Raw genomic sequence first — 16,220 nt, forward strand, 5'->3', positions numbered from 1 at the left:
GATTTTCTGTGATTTTGCGATTCAAGGTGCACATGTGAATGACTTGCCTAGAAAAAGATTTGGGCCTAAGCGTGATGGCAGTTTAACACTTTAGAAACGTGTCAATATTATGTTCGCCCACAATTTCTCCAAAAGTAGATGGTATTGCACATATATCTAAGGTTATCTGCTGGAACTCTGACATATCTCTCACCTTTTGCAACAAAATAGTAAAAATTGCTCAATGGCAACATTAAAAATATACTGGACAATGAGATTGTGTCGGACATGAAAATATGCAATTCTGAACGATTTTTACCTACTTAACACAGACATCATTATGAAAAAGTCTTATTGCCCTTGTTTGAGATATTACCATGTAAAGTGTGAAAAAAAAATCCACTTTATGAACAGTATCTGTGGACAAAAATGAAAGTGTCTGATATGAAAACACGTGATTCTAAAGGTTTTGATCTGCTGAACATTAATATCACCATGAGAAAAGTTCCACCTGCCTTTTAATCAGAGATATTACCATGTTGAGAATGACTATGGTGCTGTAATATATTTGTTTTCATGCATTTTTGTTGTCTTAAACTCTTTATGATCACAGATGAAATATTTTGTCCAAACGCCAGAGAAAGAAATTGAATCCAGTTTTGTTTTCTTTATCACACACATGACAAAGCTTTATTGTAACCCGTAACTATATGAAAGTTTTTTTCCGCCATTCTTTCTATGCTCCTGTTAATTTTTTCCACACATATAATGCATCTCTATTACATACATGTAAGAGTGAAAGAACACATTGGGTGAGGGGTGAAAGAGATTACAGTTGATTTCTCTTACCTACTATGTTTTGTTCATTTTTTTCTAAAACGTGTGTGTGCATATAAGATAATTTTATAGCTGACTATAGCCACAATACCTGATGCTTCCCGGGTTTTCTTCAATTACAGGGAGGACTGAAAAAATTAAACCATTATAAAGAAATGAACTATTTTACATAATACTGGCAGCATTAGAGACTTGACAAACCATGGTAAAGGCATAATGCATGTCTGGTTACCGTGGTTCTCAAACAATGTGTTTCAAAGTAAACATTCTAAAAGTATTGTTCAACAGATTTTTGCCTATTTTGGGCATTCGTCCAGCTCTGATAAACTTTCAAAGTAGCCCATCATTCAACTCCTGTTTCGTATATATATACACATGCAAAATTGTACAAAGATCTGTCTAAAATTGCAGATTTGTATAGAGAACATTATATATATATATATATATATATATATATAATGTGTCAGATCATTTTTATTTGTTGCCAAAAGTCTGTACGTAAAGTGGTTAATGTTGTATATATATTTGCAAATTTCTATTACATTTCAATTTATTTTTTCTATTGTGCTTCAATGTATTTGCATTGTATTATTAAATATGTATTAAATGTGCAATTACAAAGAAAACTGAAGCCAATCCTGCCTTTTTTTTATGGTCAGATTAATGTTCAGCACATCAAATTACATAGGAATTGACTTTTTATTCAGGATGCAGAAAATTCCAAAATTTGTTATCTAGCAATATTTGTCTAAATCTGAAACATTTGAAAATTTCTATTCAATATTATTGTGAAATGCTGAAAACTGAATGCATAAAACATCACTTAAGTACATTATATATGTGACATTCACATGCCTGATAGATGAGGAATTTTGTAATTCGCTCAGATAGTCTTCCTTTTTCACTTGAAAGAATCATTTCCAACATATCTCCTCTCAGTTTTTCCATTACAACAAAAATCTGAAAACATAACACTTTTGAGAATTTTCTATGCACATATTCCCATAATTATTGCAAACAAACATGAAAACATGTAGATTTATTTTTTGGAGAAAAAAACTATCACATTCACAGTTAAGATCAAATTTTAAAGATATTAAAAATTCAAAAACTTTCACAATGTAAAAAGTGCACATCAATGTAAATATGATGGTCATATTTTAGCACAATCGCTTTTTATTTTTTTAAGATCAAATAAGGAAGATATACGGAAGACTGGATGTTGTGAAGATATTTATTACTTGAGATGTTAATTTTTTAAGGAAGGAAAAAACTCATCTCTGCCTCTACCGGGAGTCGAACCCGGGTCCCTCGATTGCCGGACGAGTGCTCTGACCACTAAGCTACAGAGGAGATAGAGATTTTCCTTCGCTAGAGCGTAATATATGGCGAACGGAACCGTGCAATGGACGGTGAAACCGATCAGCTAATAGCTCATGGACGATGAGCCACCAGATGGCTCTATATATGACATGAATGTCGCTCTCCACTTGTTAATACATCCTGTCTTCCATATATCTTGTATTAACAAGTGGAGAGTGACATTCATGTCACAAATATGGAAGATTAAGAGAGAAATTAACTAGATGAAGTTTAATGAGAAATAAACACAAACCCTTTCAATGGTCTCGAACATTTTCTCCAAATTCACAACACCCGGATGGTGTATGTTATGCAAGATAGACACTTCATTTTTCAACTGTGCTTCTTGCTTTGTAGGGAAGCGCAGTTTGTCTATTACCTTTATAGCTACTGTACGACTTGTAGTTCGATGAACTCCTAGTTAGAAAAGAGAAGAGGAAAAAATAAAATAAAACATTAATTTTAATCTTACTCATTATGATTACATATTTTTTAAACAAAACAAGTTTAATATTTGATGTTACCTCCATAAACAATACCAAACTGTCCTGAACCAAGAACTTCATCAGGAAATATTTGATACTGCAAGCTAATATCCTGTAAATATATATATAATTAATTATAAAAAAGAAAATTACATTTACGTGCAATTAACATGCTTATAATAAATAAACCAACACCTTGTGATATTGTCATGAAGTTTTTTGACACGCTAATAGGAAAATTTTTCAAATTTGATAAACAAGATCACAAAACAGGTTTTGCGTAATAATTTGCCTTTTACGAATAGATATGGTTTGAAATTATGATAAAATACCTTAACTTCATTCAGTAAAAACATTTTGCTTTTATACAAAATAAAGTATGGGAGAAACCTAAAACACACTCACTAGATTTTGCTCTGTGCTGACATGATTGGCTGCCACTGGATTTATAACTTCTGAAAAAAATAAATTAGCTTGAAAAGCACAAATTCTATCAAATATATTTTGATTTATACAATACTTATGGCAAAACATTTCTAAAATTGAAATCATTGTTTTAAATAAAACAAATTATTTACTAGAAACGAAAGATGTATATTGAAGCTTCTTGTATAACATTTACGATTCATCTACAAAAGCTCGTTTCATCAGCTATATTTTAATGATTTGATAAAACTCCAGCTGGATTGGATATAAAGAGATTCCAAACGTTTCTTTTATGCTTCATAATTTCTTTATTAATCATTGAATAAAAGAAAACAGCTTCAACAATACAAGATTGATAACCATTCTCCCCCCCCCCCCCCATATTTTTTCCATATACACATGTAAATTCTCTTGGATAGTTAACTCCATCTACAAAGTAGAAATTGTGTGTTCAGATGTCTCTTGTAATATTAATTCTATGGGACAAACTCGGTTTCAATAAAATTTGGCCTTTGTTTGGAGTGTTTTGTTTAATTAGATTATTATTTGTAATGAAACTACTGATTTTTGAGAAACCTCAGTATATAAAGATGAAAACTTTCATGGGGTTTCGAAATGGAATACTGAGGCTTGTTTGATATCCGCTATTATTAGAGATTATCACGATTTCATCCCTGAAGTCCAACACCACTTTAAAAAGTAATTTGTTTCACGTGATGCTCTTTGATGGCCATGTACCTTGTCTACAACTTTCAATTAACTTGTGGCTGAAAATTGTTTTCTTGGCTTTCAAATACAAGCAACTCATTTCTTTCGATGGGCCAAAGTATTATTGAAGCATTCAAAGCTTTTAACACATTACTTTCATTTGCACAGACTTCAGGGGAATAGTCTTTTACCAGAAAAGATTGCAATCACACGCAAGTTAGATTTTACAAAGTTATAAAAGAGTACTATAGCATTACAATCATAGTAATAAACCAAAAAAAATGTGTTCTGAAAATTTAGTCAGTAAAAGAAAGTGACCATTAATGATGGCTTTAAAATTCATACTTTTATTCTGCAAGGGAAAATAATTCGGCCGTAAAAGAGGAATGGCAGAACCCGAGGAATATCCGTTGAGAAGGGTTTTACTGTGTATTGTATATGTTAATAAATTCATCCAAAAAGAACACATGAAATAATAGAACTCACTTGTAGTAACGGCTGGAGGTGAAACTTTAGGTGTATCAACAGGCATTAGAGCCTGGCGTATAGCAGATTCCCATGATTTGATACAGCTAAGTTCTTCCCCAACATAATAATCTACATTTGCCGTACGCAGCTCTAAAAAGAAGGTCTTATGGTTTTCTTCAGGAATAACTCCTTTCTTGGTAACTTCCACAGAAAGTATTTCAGACAGTGGAATCTCCTATAAATATTTCAAATAATTTTGTCCTCATGTTAGCTGGCAAATTGGTCTCCTTTTTTTAAATGCAATTATAACTGAAAAATCAGTTTTCACTCGGTTTCATAAATTTTAAACACTTCACAAAAATATTGATACTCTTATACATGGAATACAGGAGTAAATGCAAGATGTGAGAAAGAAAACCTAAATGAAAAAAAACTGGAAGAGAAAGGAAAATAGAATGATTGCATTTGTAATTTACAATTAGCAGAAAAACCATATGCCAATTTTTATGAAGAAATACAGTAGAACCTTGATAACTCTCTATGCGAATAACTCAACATTTATTATTCTCATGGTTGGAATAATTACAAAATTCAATGGGGAGAAACCTCCAACTCAACACGAGTAGTCTAGTTGACTATGAAAGTCACAGATAAGCGCAGATAATATCTAAAAATTTTGAGCTTGAGATGGTTGAATAAGCTAAAAAAATAAAAAATTTTGTGACGTAAAATAAGTCTGAAATTGTCCAATGATACTGGGTGCATTCGTATAAAGAGTTGCATAATGAATTAATTCGAACGCTTATATTTTAGAAAGCATTCAGAATATATCAGTGTTTTTGATGTCTGCAGGGAGATATCATTAACACAAACATAATGGTACCACTCTGGTTTTAATATCTCTTTTGTTCTGGGCACCAGACTTGCCCGCTTTGACCAGGACCAGCTTGCCAGACCAGGTGAGGCTCACTTTGGCAATGAAATATAGTTTTACACTACATAATAAATTTAGAATTAGTAGAAAAACCAGGTAAACTTTTATGAAGAAATACAGTACAACCTCGATAACTCTATACGCAAATAGAAGCTAATGACGTTGTCCGATAGGTAGTTCTGAAACAAGTTCAACGATGTCACTTTGGTCTTATCACCTCATTCAGTATGAACATCATGCTCACGGCCAGCATTCATGAAGTTCACAAAGAGATTAGAAGACACTAGTATCACCTGCTAGTTATTCCAAAGACAAATTTGATGACTAATTTCATTAAGTCAGTACCTACTACACAATTCAAGGCACAAAGAATGTATTCATGTCAAAACTTGTAGGCGTATCTGACAGCTGCGAGCCTTTTTAGATTTATATATAAATTTAAGATTAAAAAATGAAAGCTTTCCTAAATTACGGCAATAACACAGCTCAATCGCTAGTAGATATTTCAATACACTTATGCTTTTTCACCATAATTCAACAAAGCATTTTGTAGAAAATTGCAGATATATATATATTGTTAATTTGTAGATTGAATGTTCAATACTTAAGTACATGACATAAATGTTAAAAAATTAGGATGGTGAGATCAAAAGAAACCTTGTTAACTTAACATCCACTTGAGTCACCATGTTAATTGATACTTTTGGGCTGTCGAGTTATCTAGGTTTTACTGTATGATGGAATAATGAAGTTTTGAAATATTTTTTGGAAAGATATTTATCTGCATGAGAAAATCAAATTTAAGTCATAAGTGAACGTAAAATATAGAAGCACAGAACCCATATGGAAATGTTGCAAAGAACTCAAAATGAGAAAAAATTTGAGAAAAAAAAATCCACCACAGAAAGCCAAATATGAATTCAACATGGATATATTCTTAAACCTAAAAATGGGCTACATTTAAATTCTCATTCAGGGACAAAAATTCTGAACTAAAAACACAAAAAATCATGTAATTAGCATAATTACAAGCCATCAGTGAATATAATAAAATTACTAGCAAAGAATTGATTCATAACAAGACCAGCAGATTTATAAATATAATTACTTTGTAATATTTTGGGGTTGTGTCATTTTGGAACAGAGTAATATTCTTGCTATCTAATCTCCAAAAATGTCTCTTTCTCTAGAAAAGAAAAAAAAATCCAACCAATTTTATTGCCATTGAAGAACATGCAAGGTTTGAATGTACAAATTTTCAAACTGTTTGGTGCGGAAATAATTCATAAATATATTTGAAAAAAAAAAAACCTATTTAACATTAGAAATGAATAAAATTTTACCATGCTATCCCTATTGGTGTGATGCACCAGCCAGCCTTCTTTTATCACAGTATAGCCTTTGCATTTTGTATGCTTCACACTTTGAATTATTCTCTGTAGGGGTATGTTGTTACTGGACGCTTCCCTAAAGAGCGAAAAATCAAATTAGCATAGGAAAACTTGAACTTTGACAAATCAAATAAGATCATAAAATCCAAAAACAAAGTAAAATGAAATTGTTTAAATTAGTCTTTAATAAGTTAATATGATGCAGCTGTGTTCAATGTGTGCATCCCATAACTGAGAGACTGGATGGCGATTATACTGATGTGTAACAATACTCAATTTCCAATAATTATAAAATAAACAAGTCGCTTTTTTTCTCTCGGACTAATGTACATACAGTAAACCTCCCTTATTTATCATGGCTCTCTTTATTTTGGATAAGTGAATATCACCATAGTGCTGCAAAAAAAAAAAAAAAAAAAGTTGAAATAAAGGGTCTTTGAAGCTTATAAAAAGCTAGAAGTTGCAGAAAAATTTGCTTGTTTCATTTGTACAACTTTACACAAATCTAAAATTATTTTACTAATTTGTACTATTTGGCCACTGAACTTGTACCATTTCAGCCTATGTATTTTTTTTATATGTACAGTACACACAACTTTTAACCGAACGATGGTGATATCTTGGGTTCTATTTATTGTAAAAAAAAAGATAGGTAGCATTCTTCTTCGTTCAATTTTTCTTAAGGGGTCATTCTAGATGTTAAAACTAGATCCAACTTTTGAAAGTTCAATGGTAACCTCATTTTTTTTTCATATTTGGATTCAGTATCTCAAAAGAAATGCCGAAACACCAAATTTCATCAATTTTGAATGAACAGTTAGTGAAATATAAATTATTGAAAAACAAGTGGGTCGAATGTTAAACAGAAATACCTTGTTTTTAAACATAATTGCTGAAATATAATATAGGCATATCATTACTTTTTAATTTAAATGATAGATGCTAATGGGCCAAACATGTTTTGTTTGTACATGTAACACGGCCAATGAGTTTTATTACTCATTTTGAATTTGGCTTTTTTTAAAATATGAGTTACGAATTATTAAAACATTTTTATAAAATTTATGAATAGAAGCATACATTAATTTTTACTTCATTTGAATCAGCATAGTCGAAAATCAAAGAATCAAAAAAAATTCATTCCAATCCGACCTCTATTTCACTAGATATGAATGAGCGATTATATGAAAATGACCACTTTTAGGGACCTATACTAGATATAAATTTCAAACTCATTGAAAAATTTCTCATGACAAATTATGCAAAAATGTTTAAATATGAGGCTCCTAATTTTACTGAAATGGGCAATTATTGTTTTAAGTATACAGTGATACGATAAATAAGTCATCCATCCAGTTTTTCAAATATATTTTTTTAAGTATTTGAGTATTCAAATAAATAATGCAAATTTTGTAATTTTTCACTATTTCAGAAATTTGTTTCATTCCTTACACTAAGAACATAGTGGAAATGGTGAGCAAAGTGACGAATGAGAAGGAAGAGAAGCGAGATGAGAATATAGCTGCAAGCAAGGAGCATAGTACACATCAGTGATTCCCAATGTGGGCGTTAATGCCCCCTGGGACAACGGAATGTTCCGGGGCAGTAGAAGCTACGGGTGTAACATAGGATCCTATGGGTAAGATTGCGTTGGGGCGATGGGAGAAAAATTTTGAAGGGGTACTATGGTACATATAGTGGGGGGGGGGGGGTGTTTAATATAGCAGAGTATCGAATACAAACTTGCAATCAGATTGGTCTTTGTTAATTAAAGAATGCTTAAAAATTTTATAATTATAAAAACCATTACTCAGACAAGTTTAGAAATAATAGTGTTGTGTGAATATCGCCATTTTTAAATATAACTATGGAAACATTCCTCATATTTTGGGCACTTTCCTCCCTACATCTTTTCCTGCAGTACTTGAGTGCGACCACTTCTCAAAAGATCAGTAATATTTTTTATCAAATTTATAATTAAAAAACTGAGAAAAATATCAAGTTTATCAAAGCACTCCCCCCCCCCACCCCCACCAAAGTTTAAATTTTTATTATTAACATAGGCAGCAAGGTATATATAGAAGTGGAAAATTTCCCCCGCTCGAATAGCTTTATTTGTATAAATATTGGTTGGTTTCATTTTTTTTAAAATAAAAAACGTAATTATTGGCACAAAGAATCTAGCATAAAAACATTTGGTATGCTTCCAGTATGGAAATATTGAGGGTACACAGAAAATAAATAAAACTTGCCAATTTTTTCCACAGAAACACGCATGATTTTTAATTCAGACTACTCAAATACATTTTCCCACACACGGTGAATAAGAAATTAACTTCAAACTCAAAATATAAATCATTTTCGGTTTGGTTAAGCACGTGCGCATGAAAAAAGTTTGACAGGAAATGTATGAAAATTTTTCAGTACTTGCTGTTTCTATTTGATCGTCCACACCACTTTGAAATACGTCAAGCACTTAACATCAATGATTCTGGTGACATTTTTGATTTCACTACCGCTTTTTAATAGCGAAAACACGCCCTTTGATGACCATCTTGAAACTGCACACAAGCGAACAGAGCAGCAAAAACAATATATCTTGATATGCTCTTATCGCTTGTCGCGGAATTACCGCTCTGCTGCGGTGCGCGCCACTATAGGCAGCGCGTTGGAATTAGTGTTTGATTTCGCTGATTGGATCTCTTCTTCCCTCCTTGCTTTGCTCTGTCTTACTATGTGTTCAGCCTTAGATAACATTCATGAGCTGAAATAAATAGGGTCGCGGTGCTGGAAGTTGTAAGAAGTTTAATCAAATTTCATTGTGTGAACACACAGACTGGAATTTTTAAACATCTCCATTAATGTTTTGCTTCCAAAGAAAAATGGCTGTTTTGAGAAAAAAATAGTTTATCTTGTTGTTGCGAGGGAAATTTCTTGATATCGCAGCTTAACATGCAAATGTGATTTTACACATCTTACCTATATATAAATCAATAGCATATACACACGTTTTTGGTTAAAAATCTTTAACTTGTGAAATGGCTCAAAAACTGGAGAATTCTACAAAAGAACGAATAGTGTTATTATACTACGCCAGATATTCAATGACTCAGATTTCCATTATGCTGAATATCAGTAAGTCGACGGTGCATTTATGGATTTGTCGGTAAGCACTCTTCTAAAAATGGTTTAAACTTACTTTAATACATGGTATGTTGCAGCGAAAACCAATATTTAGCAGCAGTAATGCGTTTTTTTAAAATCTTTTAGACATCGAGATACTGGTTCTTTAGAAAGACAGGGGGTGTAGGCTGATTACACGCATTGAATCATCAAGAGGCTCATGCTGTGGTTGCAACAGTTACTGTTGTGCCAAGACTAAATGCACGTCAAATATAAAGAGAGCTGAATCTGCCGGTATGTTTTTTACCAGTGTTAAACTATTTACCAGATACTCTGTGGTTATGCCAGAATATTTTGTACCCAAACATAATTCTAGATTTTCAAAAGAAGAAACTGCTACTTTAATATATACAATTGTAGATTACCCTTCATCAAGACGAATTACACATAGTCGGGTAGAAAATCACAAAACATAATTTTTGGTGAAAACCGTTTCATTTTACAACTTTTAGAACCCAAGATATCGCCATCGTTTGGTTAAAAGTTGTGCGTACTGTACACCATATAAGATGATTCAGAGATGTTCCAGATATGGGAAGGTTTTACTTCATAAATATAAATGCAGCTATTTTTAAAATGAAGGATAGCTGCGAGAAAAAGTTCAAACTTACTGCACTGGAAGTTTAGATTCGTCATCAGCCATTTCAAGGTCTGCGGCAGCTTTATCTTCAAAGGTATCACTTTCTTCCTCAGATTCATCATCTATTTCATCCTTTTCTTGACAAGTATCCCCAACTGAGCTCTTAGTTTTATCGCCTACTATGGGAACAAAAGATACCCATAAAATATATTTTACTTTCATGAATATATAAATAAATCTTTGTGAAAATAAATGCATGCTGATTAATAAAGGAATCAAATAGTTTAAATACATTCTTAAAAATCATTTTATAATTCATTACAAGATGCACCTGATTCTTTGGGAGCTTCTCCAAGACAATCCATAGGTATGCATTCTAAACATTTACGCTTGTGCACATTCAATTTGCAATCTAAAGGAAAGAATTATCATTGCAACATTAGGCTATTAAAGATAAAATATATTATTGAACAATAGCACATGATAGGCAAGATTTAATACCAGTTTAAGTCTTTAAAAACAGTAAACACTACATAACCTTTGCATTGCATTCCTTGCCGTATGATGCCTTTAAGTAGTTTTTTACAATAATGGCAGACAGTAGGCCTGGTGTAAGAATGTATTTCAAATCTATGGGGAACTTTAATTCTTCCAGATGAGCTTCTTTCCAGTGGGCGAGTGGTAGGCAATGATGATTTTTTTGTTCGTGTAGGAGATGATGGCTGAGTCTTAAATTTGCAAAAAAATAATAATGTATATTACATATTAGAATCCAAAAATCTACAGGATAAAACTATTTAATGAAATTCCGAGCTCAAATTCAGAAAATTTTTAAAAATTGAAAGAAATAAAAAATAACTGACATCATGGTTGGTAGGTTGACACCACAGTTTTTGACAGTTTAAAACTGTCATGTCAAAAAAGCTCAAACATTGTATTTCAATATGAAAATTCCTATCAAAAATATGTTAATTGCATGTTGTGTCCGAAATGAGATTATACCTGCAATAAATTAAATATCAATCTATTATAATATAATGTAGCTCAATATGATATTCAAATAATTTTCCGGTCTAGAATTATCTTTACCATAAATAATTATAGTGATAATTATATTGCTTAAGTCTTTCATTATGCAAATACTCAATGTTGAATTTATGTTATTGCTAAATAATTTAGAAAACTCTAAATACACAGTAAAACCCATCTATAACAATACTCTGGAGGCCGAGAAAAAATAGTTATAGACAGGATATCATTGTAGATCACTGAGCACTATTTCCTATTGAATAGGAATCTGTCAGGACTAAAGAAAATATCATTATAGGCAGGCTCATCTTTGAACCAAAACATAGGCCTAAAATTGAAGGACCGACTAATGTGTGAAATTTGACTAAATTAGACAAAAAATTAGCAGATGCTTGTCAGTGCCAATTAGATATGAAGGCTAACACCCCCCCCTCCCCCATTTCTTATTCTTAGTGCTACAGTAACAATGTCTAATCCTTCCTATGATTTAATGGAAAGGAATTGTTGTTCAATGAGTTATTAATGCACAGTCAATCAACTGCCTCGACAAGGGGACACCAGCATCATTTAGTAAGTGACAATGCCAGGTTGTGATACCGCATGGAGTTTCTCTTTAATAGGTTTGTTAATAAATAGAATAGATCACCTCTGAGAGTCATCAATTCTAATACAATTGACACATTTAAAAAGAAATACGATATATATTGGGATAAATCAAGAAGCTATTCATACTTAGAATTAAAATATTTTTTAAAGGCAGGTAGTATTACTAGTTTTTTTTTCTCGAGACATATGCTTTTTGTATTGGGTTGCTGTATTTTGGTTATATTTGACATATATTTTTATAGCCATCTTTTTTCAGTCACCGCCTTGAAAATTTTGCCTCTTGGGACCTTCATATTTAATTAATGCTGCATCTCAACTTGTGAAACCAACAATGCTTTGGCTAACAAGTCCTGCCAGCTAACCTTCAATCAGAAGAATATTTCAAGAAGAATTTTCAATGCTTATATCCCTCATGGGACGGAGCCTGGGCCATGACTGGTCTTACAGTGTGAATAAATAAGAAAAATTAGTTGCGTACTGCTCATCAGAAACTATGCAGTAACTTAGTTTTGCTTGGATAATTTTTGTCGCACCACGGTCATTTTCTGCAAACAAGGGCTAATTAGACCGGGACCTACAATTTATTGCCGATTCCGAATGGCAGGCTTGTATTTATACTCATCGAAAGATTGGTGCGCTAATCCCTTGATGGGGGACTACCTGCGGTAGTAATTTTTTGCTGTGGTCAAGTCGCCGTTTTTTGTTATAACCATGATATAAATTTCCCTGACACAGGGGATATTTGTTATATCCCCTGTGTCAGGGAAGTTTTCTGAAAAACTTAGTTTTGCTATGGAATACAATCTTGCACTGAATTTAGAGTATGTAAAATTAATATTTTACACTTAATAATTGTAACATTATATATTTTGAACTGTAAAACATTGCATTATATTGAAAAACACACATTTTTTATGTATATCTAATATGACAGAAAAAAAATTACTCGAATACACTGATTGCAAGTTTTGATGCTTTTTGATGATTTAAATGTGTTTCTGATACTTGTCATGTCAAAAACCCAAACCTGCACCATCAGAAGTGTTTTAGGCCTGTGGACGCTTGGCTTAAGCATCATTCAGAATTTCCTACATAATTTGGTTTTTCAATTGTGGAATTGTTCAGCCCCCATGCTACAAAATACTATAGGTACCACCCTTAGCTCCAACAATAGGGTTGTCATTAATATACTTAATATCTAGATTTACGATAGAAATAAAGAGATCTCATGCATGAATTAAAACACAAATATCACCTTTTATCCTGATGATTACAAAACATTTTGTTGCAAAAATCAATAATTGTATGCAGTGAAACCTTGCTACAATAATACTCGATATAACGACAAATTCCTTTACAACATTTTTCTTGGTCCACAGAGTATCGCTACATTGAGATTTCACTGAATTATAAAATCCCCTGCATGTTTTGGCCTTAACGAAGCCTTTAAAAAAATTTAATAAAAGGTAATCTTTCTTGCATCAAATTACTTGATTATGAAAAAAAGTACTTACACCTCCAATGTTAGGAATGCTTAAAGTAGCAGCAACATGTTCAGACGATGGTTGAGGCTGTAAATATGAAGATGACCTCCTCCTTCGAGTGTGTGTACAGTTGTTTGGAATTTTATATACACATCGTTTATGAAAGCTAAGTCCACAGCCTATTGAACAAATATGATAAACTGATTAGCATTTCAGAAATGCATTCTAATCTAATTTAATTACAAAAAAGCAAGGTTTTTTAAACATATATTTCAATTGCATGATGTACAAAGCTTGGAAAAATTCCAATGAATTCAAACTTTGCATAAAAAGAAAAACTGTGGCTACTTTTTAAAAAGCAGGAAAAAAAAATAATAATAATCACTTACCTCTGAATCATCAACGATAGCTATGAACAAAATTTAACATTTCAGGCAAGTGATAAAAGTTTGCAAGCACTTATATAAAAGATAAGAATTTTTTTTAACCTAATGGTTGCTAACGAAAATAAATCAGTTCACGAAAACTATTAGATATCTACCCAGCATATCTACTTTTTCATATTTTTCAATTTCTCTTTAGATACAACAGATACAGCAGAATCATGATTTGATGTATCAAACTGGACCACAGAATTTTATTCATAAAATGAAAAAAATTGTTAAAATTAGGATGGAGGGTGCAGATATATACAAGCTATTTCAATGAAGTTGAAGGAAATTTCTAAATTGAGGTTCTAATAAAGTTGTATTTGTTTAACATTTTTTAAATTTCAACACACTAAATTACTTTCATCACCCAAACCTAAAAAGTTAAAAAAATAAAACAGACATATCTTACTTGAACCTGTAACCAAAAATAAATTGGATAAAAAGGTTCAAGTGTGTATATAAAAATAGTGGGATTAGTAAACACATTCTCACTTACCTTCACATTTAAGTCCTTGTCTTACAAGACCAAACAGCATTTCACCACAATAATCACAGAAAGTCGGAGACTTGTAAGAATGGAGTAGAAGACTATGAGGCCGATTTTGCAGGTCTCCACCATAGTTTTCAGCTATTATAAAAATATTTTCATTTGTACCAAGAAATAGATATAAGATAAAATATTTCAGAAATAATCTGTTGCACAATGCATAAAAACTTCTAATACTCTCCAATTATTTAAAAACTCTTATAATAAAAAGCAAATGCATATCAGTTTATGCATATTCTTAATCAGAAAGCAGAAATTATCAGGTCTGGCGTTTTAATTAATTACAACCATTTAAAAATATGGTATAAGATATATCAAAAGTGAAACTAAGAACTAAATTTTCTATCAGAGATTTTGATAGCCTCTTTTTACTTCTAAGCTATGTTCATGATAATCATGTCTGCAAACTAAGATTTGAATTTTTCATTACAACTTGGCACATTACATTATGCTCATATTTCGCTCTTTATTAACTCATAAAAATCAAACAACGTGTGAAGTTAATGATAACTACACTCCTGTTACCAAATACAGTAATGCCCAGACATATGCTATCCAGAGTTTTGCAATTTTAGAGTTGCATAATTTTCTCTGGAAAATAAACATTTCTGAAATTCAAGCACAATAACAGGATTATTGCTGATATAGTAGAGGTTATCAAGTAAAAAATTGTTTTATTCAATAAAAACACTATACGTAATAAAACTCCACTGATTTGTAACAGACTACAGCAGAAGTGCACAACCTCTGGCTCGCGAAAGGTATTCCAGTAACAAAATATCAAGACACAAAAGCCAGGGCTGACCATATTCCCTCTATAAAAATACAAAAAACCAGGTTCCATACAGGATATTGACAATTATGCCAAAAAAATTTGTCAAAAGCAAGTTAAATTGCCCATTGCAGCCAAAGAGTTATTGAAGGCCAGAAAACTTGCAATTAGAGCCAAAAAAATTCTTAAATTCAAGTAAAGTTAACTTTGCCAATTATAGTTGATGATTATAGTAAAAAAAGATCTAAAAAAAAAATATAGTAGACATTACAGCTGAAATTTTTTTTTTAAATACATAAAGTTAAAAATTTAACTTCAGGATAAAAGTTAATAGTTTACCTGACAACACTATCTCTAGTAAAGAGCCTTCTAGAACATCTGTAACAGCCAAAACTGGAAGTAACAAATTCTCGGACCGGTAATCATGGCGGAATAATAAAACTCTTTCTTCTAATTTACTCATACCATTTTCTGGAAACTGTAATGAAAATAATTTTTCTATATTATGCTAGAAAAATAACTATCAAAAAATCTGAAATGTATGAAGATATACTACACAGGTGAAAACTGCTTCTAGCATTTTCTCAAATCCATTTAGAATGAACATCAAGATCTACAGACCCACAACTAGAAGCTGAGTTATTTAATAATGAAATAAATCCAGTGATTTTGAATTAAACATGCATTTGCTCAAAGTATTTCAAAATCCTCAAGAGGAAATTAGATCTTCCCTTCAAGAAATTAGATTCTTAATTTCCAAAATAAAATTAATGTAACTGACTTAGATTTCATTTTTGCCAGAATAGAGGCTAACCATATAATTAGGATCTGCAATTTTAATTTTACTCTTGAACAGCTTGAAATGATTTAAAAGACAAATGTTTTAAATTTTAACTGGAAATTGTGATTCCATTTAGAATTTCCACAGAGTTACTGGTATAGTTACATAGGCAGGAAAGGAACTCTTATTGTACTGTGCTCACAAGGTAAGTGACAGT

General features: G+C 31.7%; 1 protein-coding gene across 1 annotated transcript in view; it reads right to left on the bottom strand.

The window, feature by feature from the left end:
- LOC149078936 (serine/threonine-protein kinase D1-like) overlaps positions 1–16,220 on the bottom strand; it is a 31,786-nt gene that overhangs the window by 6,704 nt on the left and 8,862 nt on the right. The window contains exons 3-15 of the mRNA XM_089241163.1: positions 15,562–15,700; positions 14,400–14,531; positions 13,503–13,651; positions 10,892–11,081; positions 10,685–10,765; positions 10,385–10,529; positions 6,543–6,666; positions 6,308–6,385; positions 4,284–4,500; positions 3,069–3,118; positions 2,703–2,775; positions 2,432–2,595; positions 1,672–1,776 (exon numbers count right to left, since the gene is read on the bottom strand). Coding sequence (XP_089097289.1) covers positions 1,672–1,776; positions 2,432–2,595; positions 2,703–2,775; positions 3,069–3,118; positions 4,284–4,500; positions 6,308–6,385; positions 6,543–6,666; positions 10,385–10,529; positions 10,685–10,765; positions 10,892–11,081; positions 13,503–13,651; positions 14,400–14,531; positions 15,562–15,700 — 1,647 coding nt within the window. The remainder of the gene's footprint in view (positions 1–1,671; positions 1,777–2,431; positions 2,596–2,702; positions 2,776–3,068; positions 3,119–4,283; positions 4,501–6,307; positions 6,386–6,542; positions 6,667–10,384; positions 10,530–10,684; positions 10,766–10,891; positions 11,082–13,502; positions 13,652–14,399; positions 14,532–15,561; positions 15,701–16,220) is intronic.

The sequence above is a fragment of the Pholcus phalangioides genome, unplaced genomic scaffold, assembly GCF_987345545.1.
Source record: "Pholcus phalangioides strain wild (caught in Gottingen) unplaced genomic scaffold, Ppha-v1.0 ptg000013l_1, whole genome shotgun sequence".
NCBI classification, from domain to species: domain Eukaryota; kingdom Metazoa; phylum Arthropoda; class Arachnida; order Araneae; family Pholcidae; genus Pholcus; species Pholcus phalangioides.